Below are 15,154 nucleotides of genomic sequence, written 5' to 3'. Positions count from 1 at the left end.
ATGTATCTGAATATTTTTCCTAAATTATTTGATTAGTTATGATAGACATGTAAAATAACCAAGCATTTGATAACCAACAAAACACGAAGACACTATAAAAGTTTTTCCAACAACCAATAAACATTTACACTAACTAGAACTCCACAGTGTTCCACTCCATGGGTACACATATAAACATGTTTACGAATGTTTTGTGACTAAACAACTAATTCCACTGTACCAGAAACATCATTGCTCCTAGTTCTTGCTGTGGATGAACATTCAGTCTGGTGAAGATCATGTTTGAGCTCTACTGGTTTTCAAAAGTTTCAAAAGGACTGAACAATATATGACTTTACTTTGTGGGTTCACTTCCACCTCAGTAAAGGCTAGTAACAGCTTCCATCAAACCTGCAACTAGAACAAACTGGGTCTTTGGGAACTGTGGCTAATGAGTAAATCAAAATATATTTTGTTTTGGGTTTTTTCTCTCCTGACAAGATGAATAAATGGGGCAGAGAAAACCAAATTATTATTTTGTGAAAGTGAGCCAGGCTAACTGCGGGATAAAATTACAGGACTGAAAACTACCATAGACCTCTGTTTAAAGGGCCTATGCAATTGTTATTATAATGTATGTTTGACTATTTTACTAGAGAGTATTATGCAGCATAAACCTGTACACCATTATCTGAGCCAACAATGTCAAAAATATAGCTTGGTTGGTATTGCAACTGGCAATTTAGAGTTTCCCAGTTCTTGAACAATTCTTGAAAGACTTAAGATTCATCTTACACTTCAGTGATGAACAGAAGTTAGGTGATGGGTAATATACTAGACAAAGTGTTGTATGGCAGTAATATTAGTAATAGCTGAACTGATATGGAGTGTTTTGGTGTGTGGCGCAGAAGTGTTTAGTAAAATGGTAAAACCGAGGATTTATTTCCTGTTACGTTCTTTATGACAGTGCAGTTGAGTGAGTCTGTTGGAGAGTAACCTCCGTTGTCACAGTAGTGTGTCATTGAGGGGGTGGGATGGATTGTCCATGATGGCGAGTAATTTGTTTTGTGACCTCCTGTCCCTTACTGACTCAAACGTCCGCGTTCTCTCTGATGATTTTCCCAGACTTAAAAGTGAGTTTATTGATCCTGCTGGCATCTCTGGCTCTGAGGCTGTCTCCCAGCAGACCACAGCACAGTAGATAGCGCTCACCAGCTCAGACTGGTAGAAGATTTATAGCATCTAACTGCACATGTTGAAGGATCTGAGCTTCCTTAGAAAGTAGAGTCTGCTCATCTCTTTTTTGTCCTCAGATTTGGTTTTGCAGTGCTGTCTGCTATTCAAGGGAACGCCAACTTGCTCATTGTGCTCAACAACTTCCACTTCCTCATCCATGATGTAGATGGGTTTGACCAAAGATCTTGACCTCTTAAGACTTCTTCGTCTTGATGACTTTGAGTAGCAAATGTTCCCTGGAGCGCCCATTCTGTAAAGTTACCCATTCAGTAAATGACTCGAGTCATCAGAAAACAGCTATAGGTGGCAGGATTGCGAGGTTTTATGAAAATACAAGACGAAGAAGGTGAACAGCAAATGAACCAAGAGCACCATATCAGACCGGGAGCTCTCCGGCACACATATGCCCCGTTTGCACTAGTCCTTACTCGGCCCGACTCGGCTCGTCACGCCTCTACCCGTTTTGTCCCCGTTTGTTTTTCCACAGCCTGGGGAGAAGTGGGCAGGTTGGGGTGAAGCTGCTGTGACGTACTCGATTGCGCAACCGCTTTGTTCATGTCGGCGCTGATCAGAAATCAGCTGGAGCCGCGAGCGGCTGAGAGTAAAACAGCCCGTCTACATCCCTTTTTTAATTCTCTCCTTAGCCACCAGGTTTATGAACATCTGCACCTCAGAGTTGGATCACCAAACAGACGTTTTGCGCTTTATAATAAAATCGCCGCGAGCCGCGAATCGCGCTCACGCTGACTCCCGCTTCCTGATTCAAACGTCTGACGGCCCCACCCCCGACCAATCAGTGGCACGGAGGGTGATGACGTCAGAAATAGTCCCGGCTCAGCCCGGATAGAACCTCGCCAGAATGGTTACAGAAATAGTATCGGCTTGGAGCGGCTCTACCCGTCTCAGCCCCTAGTGCAAAAGCGCAAAACGGGGCCGTGGCGGGTAGAACCGAGCAGAGGCGGGACTAGTGCAAAAGGGTCAATATTGATGCTTATGTAGCACAGAAGCAAATGGCATTCTTAGCCACATGCTGGAGATGTCAACAACTCCTTTTCCTTTGACTTTGAAGACAATGGGTGAATCTGTTATGCATTGGACTTGGGTGGTTGGGTTACTTTTCTATGGTAACTAGGAGCATGTGGCACCCCCTTTTAGCAGTTATGGCCATGCATTACCATATAGCGATTTATGCCAGGAATAGGCACATTTTTATATCTCCTCATGACCATCTAAAGTTTGGAAGCACTAGAAGCAGATGAGCCCACAAATGTATTTCGACATGTACATTTTTTCTCTTCTTTTGTGTGTGTAAAAGCAGTGTGACTTGCATGTCTTTTCTTTTTGGCGGCACAGTCATGAATATAAAGCATTTATCAGTCTTAAGTGTTATTTTGACACAGCCTTTACAAAGCATCTGTGATACATGCACCCAACAGACTCTAGCAAATGTCTCTCTTCACAACTGCAGCGCAAAACCATTTATCCTCCTCTGTGGTGGTGTTCATCAAAGTGCTGGACATAAACGACAATGTGCCAAGGCTTGCAAGAGATTACCAGCCATATATCTGTGAGGGCACGCAGGCGGGAGAAGTATGTATATCATGATGTTCTGATGTTTATCATTTACTGTAAAGCGGCGTGGAAATCAGAATGTACATGAATGTAGTATGTATACTGTATGTTCCCATACAATGTCATATTTCATTCCAATACAACAATTCTCTTTTTATTTGTATTCCTCTAAATAATTATAGGCTGACAAGGAAATATTTGAAAATTGTAAACCCTGAGGTGGATTCATAACAATGACAGCTGGTCTATTACAGTACATTGTTGAGTTTCTTTTCCTCAGAAGAGAAAAAAAGATAGCCTTGTTGAACTCAAAACACTCATCACATAAATCATCTGTATGTTACTATTTGTTGTGTTCTTTTTTCTGTATTTTTGCCTCTCAGGTTATTCAGCTTCTCAGCTCTGTTGATTCAGATGACCCCATTGAAGGACACCATTTCTACTTCTCCATGGTCCCTGACAAGCATATCAATCCAAACTTCACCATCAGAGATAATCAAGGTTAGGTTCAGCTGGGTAGAAACACTTACTAACAGCCTCATACTATACTGCACAGGTCTAAATTAAGCCACTACGGTTTTGCCCTTTTCTAAAAAAAAGTTCAGAGAAACCCTTTTGAACTTGAAGCAATGCATCTTGCTAAATCCACCCATTTGGTTTATTGCCAAGATGTCTATGAACGTAACCAGTCATCCAAGTCGTGTATTTTTTTTTTTGCTACTTGAGGTTCTTAAAGGATGTTTCAGTTCTTATCCCAAATGCTTTTTCAGCTCTTATCACCAGGACACACATCAGGAGTGAGAAAACAATCTCACACAGTAAAAACAGATATACAGACAGCATAGCTAGCTAGCTTAATGACTGAACACAAGAGAAAAACATCTACTTGACTCTGAGCATTGAAACCTTTATCTTATTGCTTGGGAGGGCAGCTTGATTTCATGAAGATCAAATCAAATCAAATCAAACTTTATTTTATATATCACTTTTCATACACGAGTAACGTTAAGTATTTTACATAATAAGATCAACATTTAACTTGGAAAAACTCAAACAGTCATTGTTAAAAACACACATCTGGTCGTTTTGACACACATCCTCACTTTTACCCACACAGCACACATACCCCCCCGCCCCCACATAAACATTAAAGCATAATCACAAACATCATAAAAATAAAAAAAACATCATGGAAAAATAAATACCTAAATAAATAAATAAGTACCTGGCTTGACGCTGAGGTGAGAAACAATATCTTGGGGATCTATCCACACCAGGGGCCCCCCCACCAAAGACCAATGAGGGCATCACCACGGGGTAATCGCCCAGATCTGCAGTTCAGGACTCCCCAGCAACCCCGAAAAGGGCAACCCCGAACATGGCGACCCCCCGAACAGGGCGACCCCGAACAGGGCGACCCCGAACAGGGCGACCCCCACAGCAACGATCCCACAGGGCAAGTAAGCACAGCCCTCGGTGAGGAATATCCCCATGAGGAAAAAGCAGTGAGCTAACATGAAAAAGTAAAAACAACATTAAAATAAACCTAAAAGGTTAATATAAAACAATAAGTATATAATAACATCGAAAAATACATAGTTAAAATAATAATAACTAGATACAAATAAATTCAATCACACTAATAAAATAAATAAAAGGTTTTGAGCCTCTTTTTAAAAATGTCAACAGTCTCTGATGATGTCATTAGACGGTCAAGGTTTCCTTACTTGCTGACACCTAAAATAAAAGAAGTAGTTTCATCTATCGATTTAACAGCCAGTGTTTTTTATTTTCAAATTGAAATATCAGTTGAAGGAATATTTGATTACTTTTAGGAAGAGTCATCTACCTCTTCTCCTTTCCTTACTTTTGTTACGATCCACCCTAAGTAACTTTGTTCTGCTGTTCTGCTGCGTATAGCTTTATGGCACTGGGTCATACATCAGTAACGTTGGTCCCATCTCACAAAGCTGCAGTGAACATCATGGTAGAGGCGTCTAAGAGATTTAAGAAAGTAATGATAGATAAAAAAAGTGAGAGCGACCAAGGATGTTTCTTCACTAAAGCACTGACTTATCTCCTGTGTAGCAGAGAACGCTGTTACCTCTGTCATCAATCAGTCAATCAAGAATCTTTATTATCCACAGGGGGACAATTTGTTTTACAGCGAGCAGTAGAAAGAAAAAGCATTGATCACAAAAAAATAGACAAGACAATTTAAAAGAAAACAAAACCTTCATTTTGAGTTATTTAGGAGGTCAACAGCAACAGATGGGTTATTTTGTTCCTGATGGTTTCATGCTATAGCCTGACATGCACCTCTACAAAAATGTTAAGATGTAACATGTTGGGCCGATATCAAGTACAAAAAATGTGATTAGTGTAGTTAATATTTTCTTTCATGCACGGACTGTAAATACAATGAAAGGACCATTAAGTCACGTGACCTATTGGTTTCCGAAGAGCCGTTTTGAGGTCTCTTTTTCCTCGCACTGCATCACCATGTTGCCTGGAAAGCTGACTGGAATAGCCCTACAACTTAATATCCCATTTAATATGATGGCAAAATCAAAGATACTACTGTGATGTTTAGACAACCCTGGGTTAGTACAAATGGCTGATTTCTTTGCTAAGCACTGTAGCATGACGAATACAGACAAAGTGATAATAGCTAGCCATTGTCTAAGCTAACTGTTAATCAATCATATTCAAAATAAATGTATTTCTTTATAAAAATTCTCCCAGTGGCTTGAAAGGTCCAACGGGGCACAAAAGTATTTACAGTTATCTGTAGCCTTTAATTTTTCTGTGACGTTGCCTACAACCCAAATTTGCTGAGTATCAAATGCAGGGTTTCCGCTTCATGTATATGATCGTGCCGCACCGCCACAGCAAAAATATAAAGCCGCTGTACATCCTACCCATAGACTCAAGAAAAATCCTACCATCTGTCAAAACTGACGCACAGTACGTACCGACATAAGTCAACCCAACATTTTAATTGGATGGTCTCAGTATGGGGCCATCATGATTGTGCCCCACAGCAATCTACCGAGACCATGTTGGACATGCGCACTGATTTGCAGTAGATCATTGGGCCTTTCCCTGACATGGTGAATATTACTTGCCGCTTGTTTACATATTTCTTTCAATTACATATTTTTCATGGTTTTTAAGCCATGATGAAAGATAGTAAGCAGCACAACAAGAAACAATAGATAGGAAGTAGTGCTGCCACCTAGTGTTGGGTGGTGTGTTTTATGTACACATACACAGACAGACCTACCTATCTACCTATCTACGAGTAAACATATCATGGACACAGAAGCCCAGACGTGGCAGACATGGTGAAACAGTGGATGGAAAAGGCTTGACTGAAGGACAACATAAAGCCATTAATCATGGCAACCGAATAACAGTGCTTGAGGACAAGAGTGATAGGGGTCAGGGTTTACCACACCAGACAAGACCCCAGCTGCAGACTGTACCTCATACTATAGAATGATGCAACAAGGTGGTGGTTAGAGTATACAGACACACTTGCAATGAATATGGGTTGCAGTCTCAAAGTCAAGATACTGCCACAGGTGGTGGAGAATGAAAGGGCAAAGATCCTGTGGGACTTCCAGATCAGACCGATAAACTGGTGATGGCTAATCAACTGGACATAGTGGTGATCGAAATAGTGGAGAGGTGATTGACGTGGCAATCCCAAATGACCGCAATATCAAGAAAAACAAACAAAAAACTGAAGAAGTACCATGGGTTGCTGGAGGAGATCTGGAAGGTGAGAGAGTAGCTCCAGCAGCTCTCTCAGAGATGACGGTCCAAAAGAGCACAGTCCTAGGAACAGGGGAAATACTACGCAGAACATTCAATCTTCTGGGCCTCTGGTAGAAAACCTGAGGTTGAAGAAGTTGTTTCGTTTTGTTTTTTATGAGAGAGACAGAGAGAGAGAAAGCTAATTTATTATGGTAATAGACTTGGTCATGGTTTGAATGCTTTTCACGTTAAATACAGATACAGTAACCAAGCACATGGGTGACTGTGCTGCTGCAGTGAGACCCTTAACATAAGTGAAATCTATATAATTATCTGTCTCGCAAGAATAAATGTCCTCCTGCAAATTACTGGCATTTTCTAATGGAACCTTTATGCTGTGAAGCAACAGCTATTGAGAAATATTGGTCTTATTATCACAAATATATATATATATATATATATATATATATATATATATATATATATATATATATATATATATATATATATATATATATATATATACATATATATGTGTGTGTGTGTGTGTGTGTGTGTGTGTGTGTGTGTGTGTGTGTGTGTGTTATGTTTCAAAGAATTATGAAGCCATGTGTGTAACTTGGACAAACATAAGTTTTAGTTCTCAGACAAACACAGCAATTTGAACACATGTTAAACATAATTTACAATGTACTCATGACAAACTGAATTCATATTCATATTTTGAATACACGCTTTTAACCTTAACTGCACAGATGCAATTATTTAATATTTACAAAGCCTCTTGTGTACACAAATTGTTAACCTGTATAACCTGAGTGGATAAGGTTACATTTGAGCACGGATCAGTTTGCACGTGCATGTGATCCACAGATACACGCTCCAATTAAGGACTGGTAGATGGTTTGGCTGACTGAGTCTTCACTGCATTTGCTTATATATATATATATATATATATATAAAAACATAAAAAAATAACAAAATAACTGCACTGTGGTTTGCAAGAAATTTAGTCCGGTACGCCATTTCAGATAAACTACTTCATCTGAATCTTGTAACTCAGGTAACTAAAGCAAAGGTATATCAGGGAATTAGTGAAAAGAATGACGACAATGAAATCAGTTTGCTGATGACGAAAACACAGCGAGGTAATGTGATCCATATCAATATTATTGGAAGTTTTGATTGTATTCATATGGCAAAGAATCCACAGAAGGTGGAAAATTGCGATGTCCAGTCAATACATCTGGCCCTGCATCTGCTGTGCACTCTGACTCGCTGTCAGCCATCTAGTGGCAGCTGATTGGTCTGTACAGTCCAAAATTGCATTCATGTCTATAGTAACAGTTTCAAATTGCAGAAAAGTTAATGAAAGTGTGTGTTTTCTAATCAAGGCACAAGGGGGTATTCTGTTTCTTCAGGAAAGCACCTTTCCCACCATTAATTAACTATGGATGGAACTCATATATCCAATAAACACAGTCGTGAAGCTTTTCACCAGCAATTGACACAGTATATCTTTGTGGATCTTGTAGGAACAATTGGTGTGAACATAGTCTCAGAATTCCATGTCCACACACAAACTAATCCATGGGGAAATAAAACCTAGTATGCACATGCACACACACACACACACACACACACACACACACACACACACACACACACACACACACACACACACACACACACACACACACACACACACACACACACACACACACACACACTTGACAATTTCTCTTTACAAGAAGCTTTTGGGTATAAAATGACTACAGATGTGAAACTTCATTTTTAAAAATATGTAACAAACTTGAAAAAAGCTTTCTTTCAAGTATGTAATACATAACTAGTATTTTTCTTTTCTTATGTGCTCCTGTAACATGTTTCTAAGTGCTCAGGTTGTATTTGTGAATTATATCAACCACTTGCTGCTTTCCAAACAATTAACACAAATTGTCGTCCATGTTTGGTAAATCCTAGAGTTTCAAAAACTATCCTCAATTCTAAAATAAATATTGAAAATTTGATTAAGCCGTACTTACAATCTTGTACGGCAGAAACGACAGTGAGCAGCAACCAAAACAATACCTATGAGAGCTTTTAAAAATCGCACCTTAAAGTGCTTTACTTGGAGGTGGAAAGAAAATTAGAACAAAAAAATAAAAACAGCATGAAAATGTTGACTAAAATTCATACACAGAGTGAACACTCAAATATATGCAAGACTGTTCATATATTTGATCATGATCATGGGACTGTTCAGTCCCATGATCATGTCTGTTTCTTCGCTCTCGAGCCTCTTTATTTGAGATAAATTCATTATCTCAAAAACCCAGATTAAAAAGCCCAAAAATCTCTATTATTAACATCCTCACCCTAAAACCACCTTTTCTTTGCCTGGATTTCTCAACGTCCTCAGAGGCTTGAAGCTCCAGTCAGAGCTTTCACCGGACCGCAGGTCTCGCCGACCTCCCTGATTCATGTAACCAAATAAAAATCAAATTCTCAACCACCAAAACATAAAAAAAAAAGAAAACATCAATCTGGTAGCTAAGTCAAGTAACCACTTCTTTCTTTACAGTAAGAGATTAATAGATATAAACAGCAAAAATGAGAGGAAACAGCATGGAGCTGACAGTATTTGAATGTGTTGAATAGGTTGGATTGAAATATAAAGTAATGCAGTGTGTGGGCGGTTAGCCACGCAAGCACAGCAGTCCAGTCAACAACAGGGAAATGAATAATAAGAAAAACATATTTGATAAAACACATTTTACATGCCACAAGGCTTATTTCTCTCCAGATATGTTATTGTCCAATGCCTTGAACAAATCCAATATGTGCAGCTAAAACAAATACATCTTTAGCAGATTGTAAATCACATTACGTTTGTCACTCCACTATTTCAGACTATCCGCGTTAAAGCTGATCTAGCAGCAGACTGTGGAGAAAGTGCAGTTCTGATTTAGACTAAGAATATATGACTTTTAACTCTTGAGCGGTGAAGACACTGGTGTGTAGTGCAGTGTTTACACAGTACACAGAATATTACAGAGTGTACCCACTTGTTTTTCAGTCAGCATTGGTTATACCCACTTCTCAATCCCCTCTGATGCGCATCATCACGTGGTGTTTCCAAGCCACCTTGGCTAATTTTCTTTCACAGGAGGTTGAGGGCAGATGAATAAAGCTATTTAAACAAAAATTTTGTTTCACAATTGCAAACATCATTAGAAATCTACATTAGCTGGTAGCTATGTTAACATCCATAACAACGATGGATGGCGAGGGGATGCCGACGGTGAAGGAGGTACCACCTCTTTGCCCACAGTTGACGATGGCGGTAATACCTTGGATGAAGGCATCAACTATGGTGGCTAGTGTTGTCCGTGTCAACGTCTTCTTTATGTTTTTAATTCAAATCAAATTAAGAAGTGCCTTTCTCGCTCTTGAAATCAATTTCAGACAATACAGCTGGCATTGTGGCGCGCAGGAGTACTTTTACCATCAAAGATCAAACCCAGTACCTCCTGCCTGTGGTGGTGGCAGACAGCGGTTTTCCAACCCTCTCCAGCACCAGCACCTTGACCATCACTGTGTGCAGGTGTCAGCCTGCTGGCCATTGCCCCACAGGAGGAGTGGAGGCCCTCGCTCTGTCTATGGGGATCAGCATCCACACCTTGTTGGGGATTCTGGTCTGCCTGGTCACACTTACAGGTAAGCGTGCACGCTCGCAGTTAGTATTATAAGCACATCCAGCAAGCTTTCTGTGCGTGGCGGAAACTTGTGGCAGCTGGAAATGGAGGATCAATCATTTAAATGATGATGTCTAATTGTGGAAGCTTCAAAAGGTTGTGAGACGACGGGAAAATATAGCTGACTTTACAAATGGCAACTGACAGGTAATGGAGCTATACAGCAGAGGGTTGGATCTCTTATCTGTCATGCAGCTTCAGTGGAAGATCTTTATCTCAATAATCATGCATTACAAGAGCACCGCACATGCTAGGATGCTGGGAACAAGTTTAATAGTCAAGTATACAACAGGCTGTTAATGCCCCGAGTCAATAGACGTCAAGTCAAGACCTTTAACAAAACAGTTACAGTAGATTACCCAATGGTGCTCTTCAGGAGCGGAACATCTTCGAGTTTCAGAGGATGTCACTGTAGACGGATTAATGCAGAATAATCAAAGATCTTGTTATGCAAAATTTCTGGCAAGAATTCCTGCAGACGTTGACAAGCCAGGCTCCTGGATAAACAAGATTATCGCCTGCTGCAGATGCAGTCTGCTCTGTTTACACTGGAGGGAGCTGAACTCGAGAGATTATGCTTTTGTGTTCCAGTTTCAAAGACAACTTCACTAATAATGGAAACGAAAAAGTTTTCACAGACACAAAATACTTCCGACTTTAAATCATGCCAGACAACTATTATTATTATTTGAAGAGAAAATGTTGTGCTCATTTACAGCTTCGGAGTTTTGTTTTGGTGATCAAATAGAATGCATTACATTATACATGCTAATATTCATGAGATCGGATCAGTCAGAAAGGCGCTCTGTTGTAATTGGTCGTTATGTTAATAGATGACTAAACATTTGGGAGCAGACAGAGGCAGACTGGGCAAAGAACTTCAAAAGCACTTGCTAATTCTTTAAACTTCCAACTTATACTCTACAATGTCTCAGAGGACATGATTTTTATTTCCCAACAGCTGGAATTTCCACCTGAATCAAGATTGTTTTATACATATATTTGTGCAATGTTTTCATGCAGTGATTATACTGGTTCCCCAATCACTGAGATCCAGTCCTTAGGCCATGAACCTTATAGATTTTGACCCCTCACCTTTATAACACAGTTCAGACCAGTTTTTGTGACATTGTTTTACTCCATCAGACTGCTTTTTCATTGTACAGCGGAATCAAATAGATAATACGCTTTCTTAGAATGATAACAATCAGCTTGAATTTTCTGTTAGTCAGTGCGTTTTTAAAACATAAAAAATAAACAAGAAAATGTTAATGAAAATTTTCAATAACCTTTTTAGAACAATAGCAAAGAAATTAAGTTGGAAAGTCAACAAAAAAAAAAATATTTTCATGACATTATGAAGGGCTGCATTGAGCATCGTTCCAAAATGAAAACAATGAAATTCAACTGGTGCAAAAGGAAAGAAAATACTGTATCGCATTATTAGCAGCTACTTTGATTCTGTTCTCCACTGCACATCTTATGTCGTGGAGCTCAGCTCACGTGTCGCAGTGGACAGGATCGCACTGATATTTGACCAAGAAACATGAAGTCTGTTTGGGTTGTCTCATCATTATCAGTTGCAGCAACAAGCCTGTTTTACTCTGCACATCTGTTTATAACTGAGGTGTGTACTTGTTGCTGGGATTCTATCTAATCACCATGCAAGTGTTGGTTCTTTGTTGCGTGACGTCAATATGAGTCCAAGTTGTCCGTTGTTGAAACATTAGTCCTGGCCCACAAAGTCACAATCTTGGAGTTAGCGGTGGCGGATGGAAAGTGAGTCCGCTCTGGATGTTGTGTTTCTTCTTCGGGAACTAATGAATTCCCTTTGGTCTTTTGTACAAAAAAAGCAATGTACAGTGTCTGACAGGAAAAGGGAAAGTCCACAGAGCATGTTCGGGTCTCTTTAACTGAAAAAGTAATGTTTTTTATGCCTGTAGAAGAAATGAGTCCAACAGCTATTTCATTGCAATATTATTGTTTACAAAAGTCATTCTTTTGCAGCAGATGCGAGATAAAGCTGTTCCACCTGGCACCACTTTGGCAAGTATGTGAGCGCGTGTTGAACAGCAGGATTTTTCATTAACAAATTTGCACTTTCATTCGAATCTTCCTTTTTAGAACTCACCAGCGTGCCTTTAACAAACAATTTTACAACGCTGAAAGCTTGCAGTGCAATGATGGCAGGTAATGAGTGTATTGGTCGCAATCCATCAGTACCAATGCCATCCTGGGACACTGATGGGTTTGCATAGTGAAGAGCTTTATTATGACCTCGGCTGCTTCGTGTCCTCCCCGTACCCATCACATGAAAGATTAATGATAAAACCTGCGATGCTAACATTCTGTAAACAATGGCCCATGTTAACTTGGCGGGAAAAAAAAAACGTTTAATATTCGGTGCCACATGGAGCATACAAATATTTCCTTAATTTCTGAGCGTAAATTTAAAAAATATAACTTATTTGTTTAATTTTCCCTCATTCTGACTTTTTATGCAGTGTGACAAAGAGCCAGGGAAACAAATCTGGCTTCTGTTATTTTCAGTGCACTTTTTACATTCTGCATGCATGCTCCATCAGGCACCGTATGTTGGTTTTTTTTCCTCACAAAGCTCGTGCCCTGGTGTTTAACTATAATGATCTCCCTCTGTGTTGTGTCTGCAGTGCTGTCAGTTCTGATGCTGATGGTGAGGAGACACAGGCGGAAACAGCGGGAGGGGCTGGATGTGGAGGTGAAAGAGCTGGAGCTGCCAGAAACCGTTTCCCAGAAGGTGCTTTACTACGGTGAAATGGGAGAGGGAAGGACAGACCTGGAACTCTGCCAGCCCGTCGTCCCGCTGCGTCCCCGCCCCAGGAGAAGGGAGAGGAGGATGCGGCGGGAGGACGTCAGGGCCAGCATACGGATGTCACTCCGAGAGTCACACCTCATTGGGCCGGAGGACGAAGCCTTCAGGCAGTTTATTCTGGACAGGCTGGCAGAAGCTGATCAGGATCCGTACGCTCCACCATTTGACTGCCTTCGAACTTACGCTTATGAGGGGTCAGGGTCTCCCACAGGGTCTCTGAGCTCATTGGACTCTTCCACTTTGGAGCTCGAGCCTGAACAACCCATTTGTAATACTAAACCCAGTTTATTCAAACTCAGCCCTTGGCATGGTGGACAGGAGGAGGACACAATCTTTTAAGGAAGTTGTATATTTCTTAATCATTGCTCCTACAGGGCATTTCTAATAATCGCTTTTAACAACATTTATATCCTGTTTGCCTCGTTGGCAGGTTTCTTTTATTTGGATTCACTGTGCTACCAGTTTCCTCTTCAGTTTAAGGCTTCAAGCTAAGCTCGAATTAACCAGGTGAATATTTATTCATGTGTACGTTCAAAAATATGCATTCATTACTGTAAATATGAATCAAACATTTCATGTTAAATCATATCTGAATGTGTAACCGTAAGACAAGCTTACGTTTTCAAAAATGAGGGAAAAAAATACAAGGGTTACTGTATTTTGTACGAAACATGCCAATGGCTGTGAATATTTTTTTTTTTTTTACATTTTTTTATATGCTGAAATGAATTCATGAACATGGATGTTTTGGTTTTCATAAACAGACGTTTCCAAAATGACATTTCCCTGAAATCAAACATATTTGGGCCTAATCTGGATTGTTGTCAGCACTCATTGCTTAGTTATTGCACTAACAAGTGTTATGTGAGCCAGATGTGGCTCATTTTCTGAATGCGGCCAGACAGATGCGGCCCAGATTTCAAAAACTCGTTTTTAACATGGCAACTGCTGTCAAGGTCAAGCATGGACAGAAGAAAATGAAGAATTGGACTACGTCTGGTGGATTTGTGGCCCAGTTTGTGCAGCCTCAGCCAAATCTAATTTGGGCCAAATATAACTGCAGATATGTGCAACATACAAATATAATCTGGGCTTTCAACCATTATATTTAGAGTATGAGTATAACTTTGCTCCAAAGTGACAGTACTGTATAAATCTGATACTTTTACTTTTTTGTTTGGATTGAAATGACAAGTCAACTTTCAAAGTTGGTGAACTGATTAACAACATTCAGAACACAGACATTTCTATTTTTAAAAATAGTATTTATGTGTAAAAGTTCTTTGACAATTTAATTGTTTATATTTGTATTTTTATATGTTCTTTACGTTAGAAAATTTAATTTATTTCTGACTGCGCAGCATAAGTGTTTGAGATGTCAGCTACCTGCAGAGAACATTTTTTATTTGATTTAAATGCCTGTGAAAAGGTAGTGAATTATTATGGTTTATAGAAAGCTTTATAATAAGCAAGTGCTCATCATTTACAAAAAATCTAATTTTAGTATTTAAGTTAAATTATGACATTATCAACATTTTTGGTAATCGTATGTTAATGCTACTATAGTAATAGCTGAAATTGTCAGCATCCATATTGTACAGTGGATGTCTTTCTCTTCTGTTGTTGCTGTTTAAAACGTATTCATAGATGCTGACATGTTAAGATTGCTTGTTGGACTTGTTGGGCCAGTACTGCTCAGAGGTAACAAGAATTTTTGAGTTGAACATACCAATTATATTTGTCTTTTTATGCTACCATGTTGTATGTTCAACAATCATCAATAAACAATTCAACATCAAATCAATTATGAGATGTCATACTGTGTTGTTTTCTATGCCTCTGAGGCTTTCTTTCTTAAATATTAACATCTGACTATTCTCAGGTTTACCGTATGTTCTTATATATGGCATTTGCCCCCCGCAGGGTATAACAACTTAAATGTGTAAAACCTTATACTCTCTTTTGGATAGGGAATAATAAAGTTAGTGCTGTCAAG

At 39.5% G+C, this 15,154-nt stretch overlaps 1 protein-coding gene across 3 annotated transcripts in view; it reads left to right on the top strand.

Moving 5' to 3' along the window:
- cdh19 (cadherin 19, type 2) overlaps window positions 1-14,947 on the top strand; it is a 49,105-nt gene extending 34,158 nt beyond the window's left edge. Inside the window, exons 9-13 of one of the 3 annotated variants that reach the window (XM_061713463.1) lie at window positions 2,684-2,805; window positions 3,171-3,288; window positions 10,018-10,269; window positions 12,315-12,353; window positions 12,977-13,057. In XM_061713463.1, the coding sequence (XP_061569447.1) occupies window positions 2,684-2,805; window positions 3,171-3,288; window positions 10,018-10,269; window positions 12,315-12,328 (506 nt within the window). In that variant the 3' untranslated portion in view covers window positions 12,329-12,353; window positions 12,977-13,057. Of the gene's footprint in view, window positions 1-2,683; window positions 2,806-3,170; window positions 3,289-10,017; window positions 10,270-12,314; window positions 12,354-12,976 lie in introns of all 3 variants that reach the window. The other 2 variants (XM_061713464.1, XM_061713462.1) reach the window with 2 other exon arrangements.
- Window positions 14,948-15,154: the final 207 nt, after the last annotated feature.

This window comes from Cololabis saira, chromosome 22, assembly GCF_033807715.1.
Source record: "Cololabis saira isolate AMF1-May2022 chromosome 22, fColSai1.1, whole genome shotgun sequence".
Taxonomy (NCBI): domain Eukaryota; kingdom Metazoa; phylum Chordata; class Actinopteri; order Beloniformes; family Belonidae; genus Cololabis; species Cololabis saira.
The sequence above is the reverse complement of the archived record's forward strand: the minus strand, read 5'-3'. Positions and strand labels throughout refer to the sequence as shown.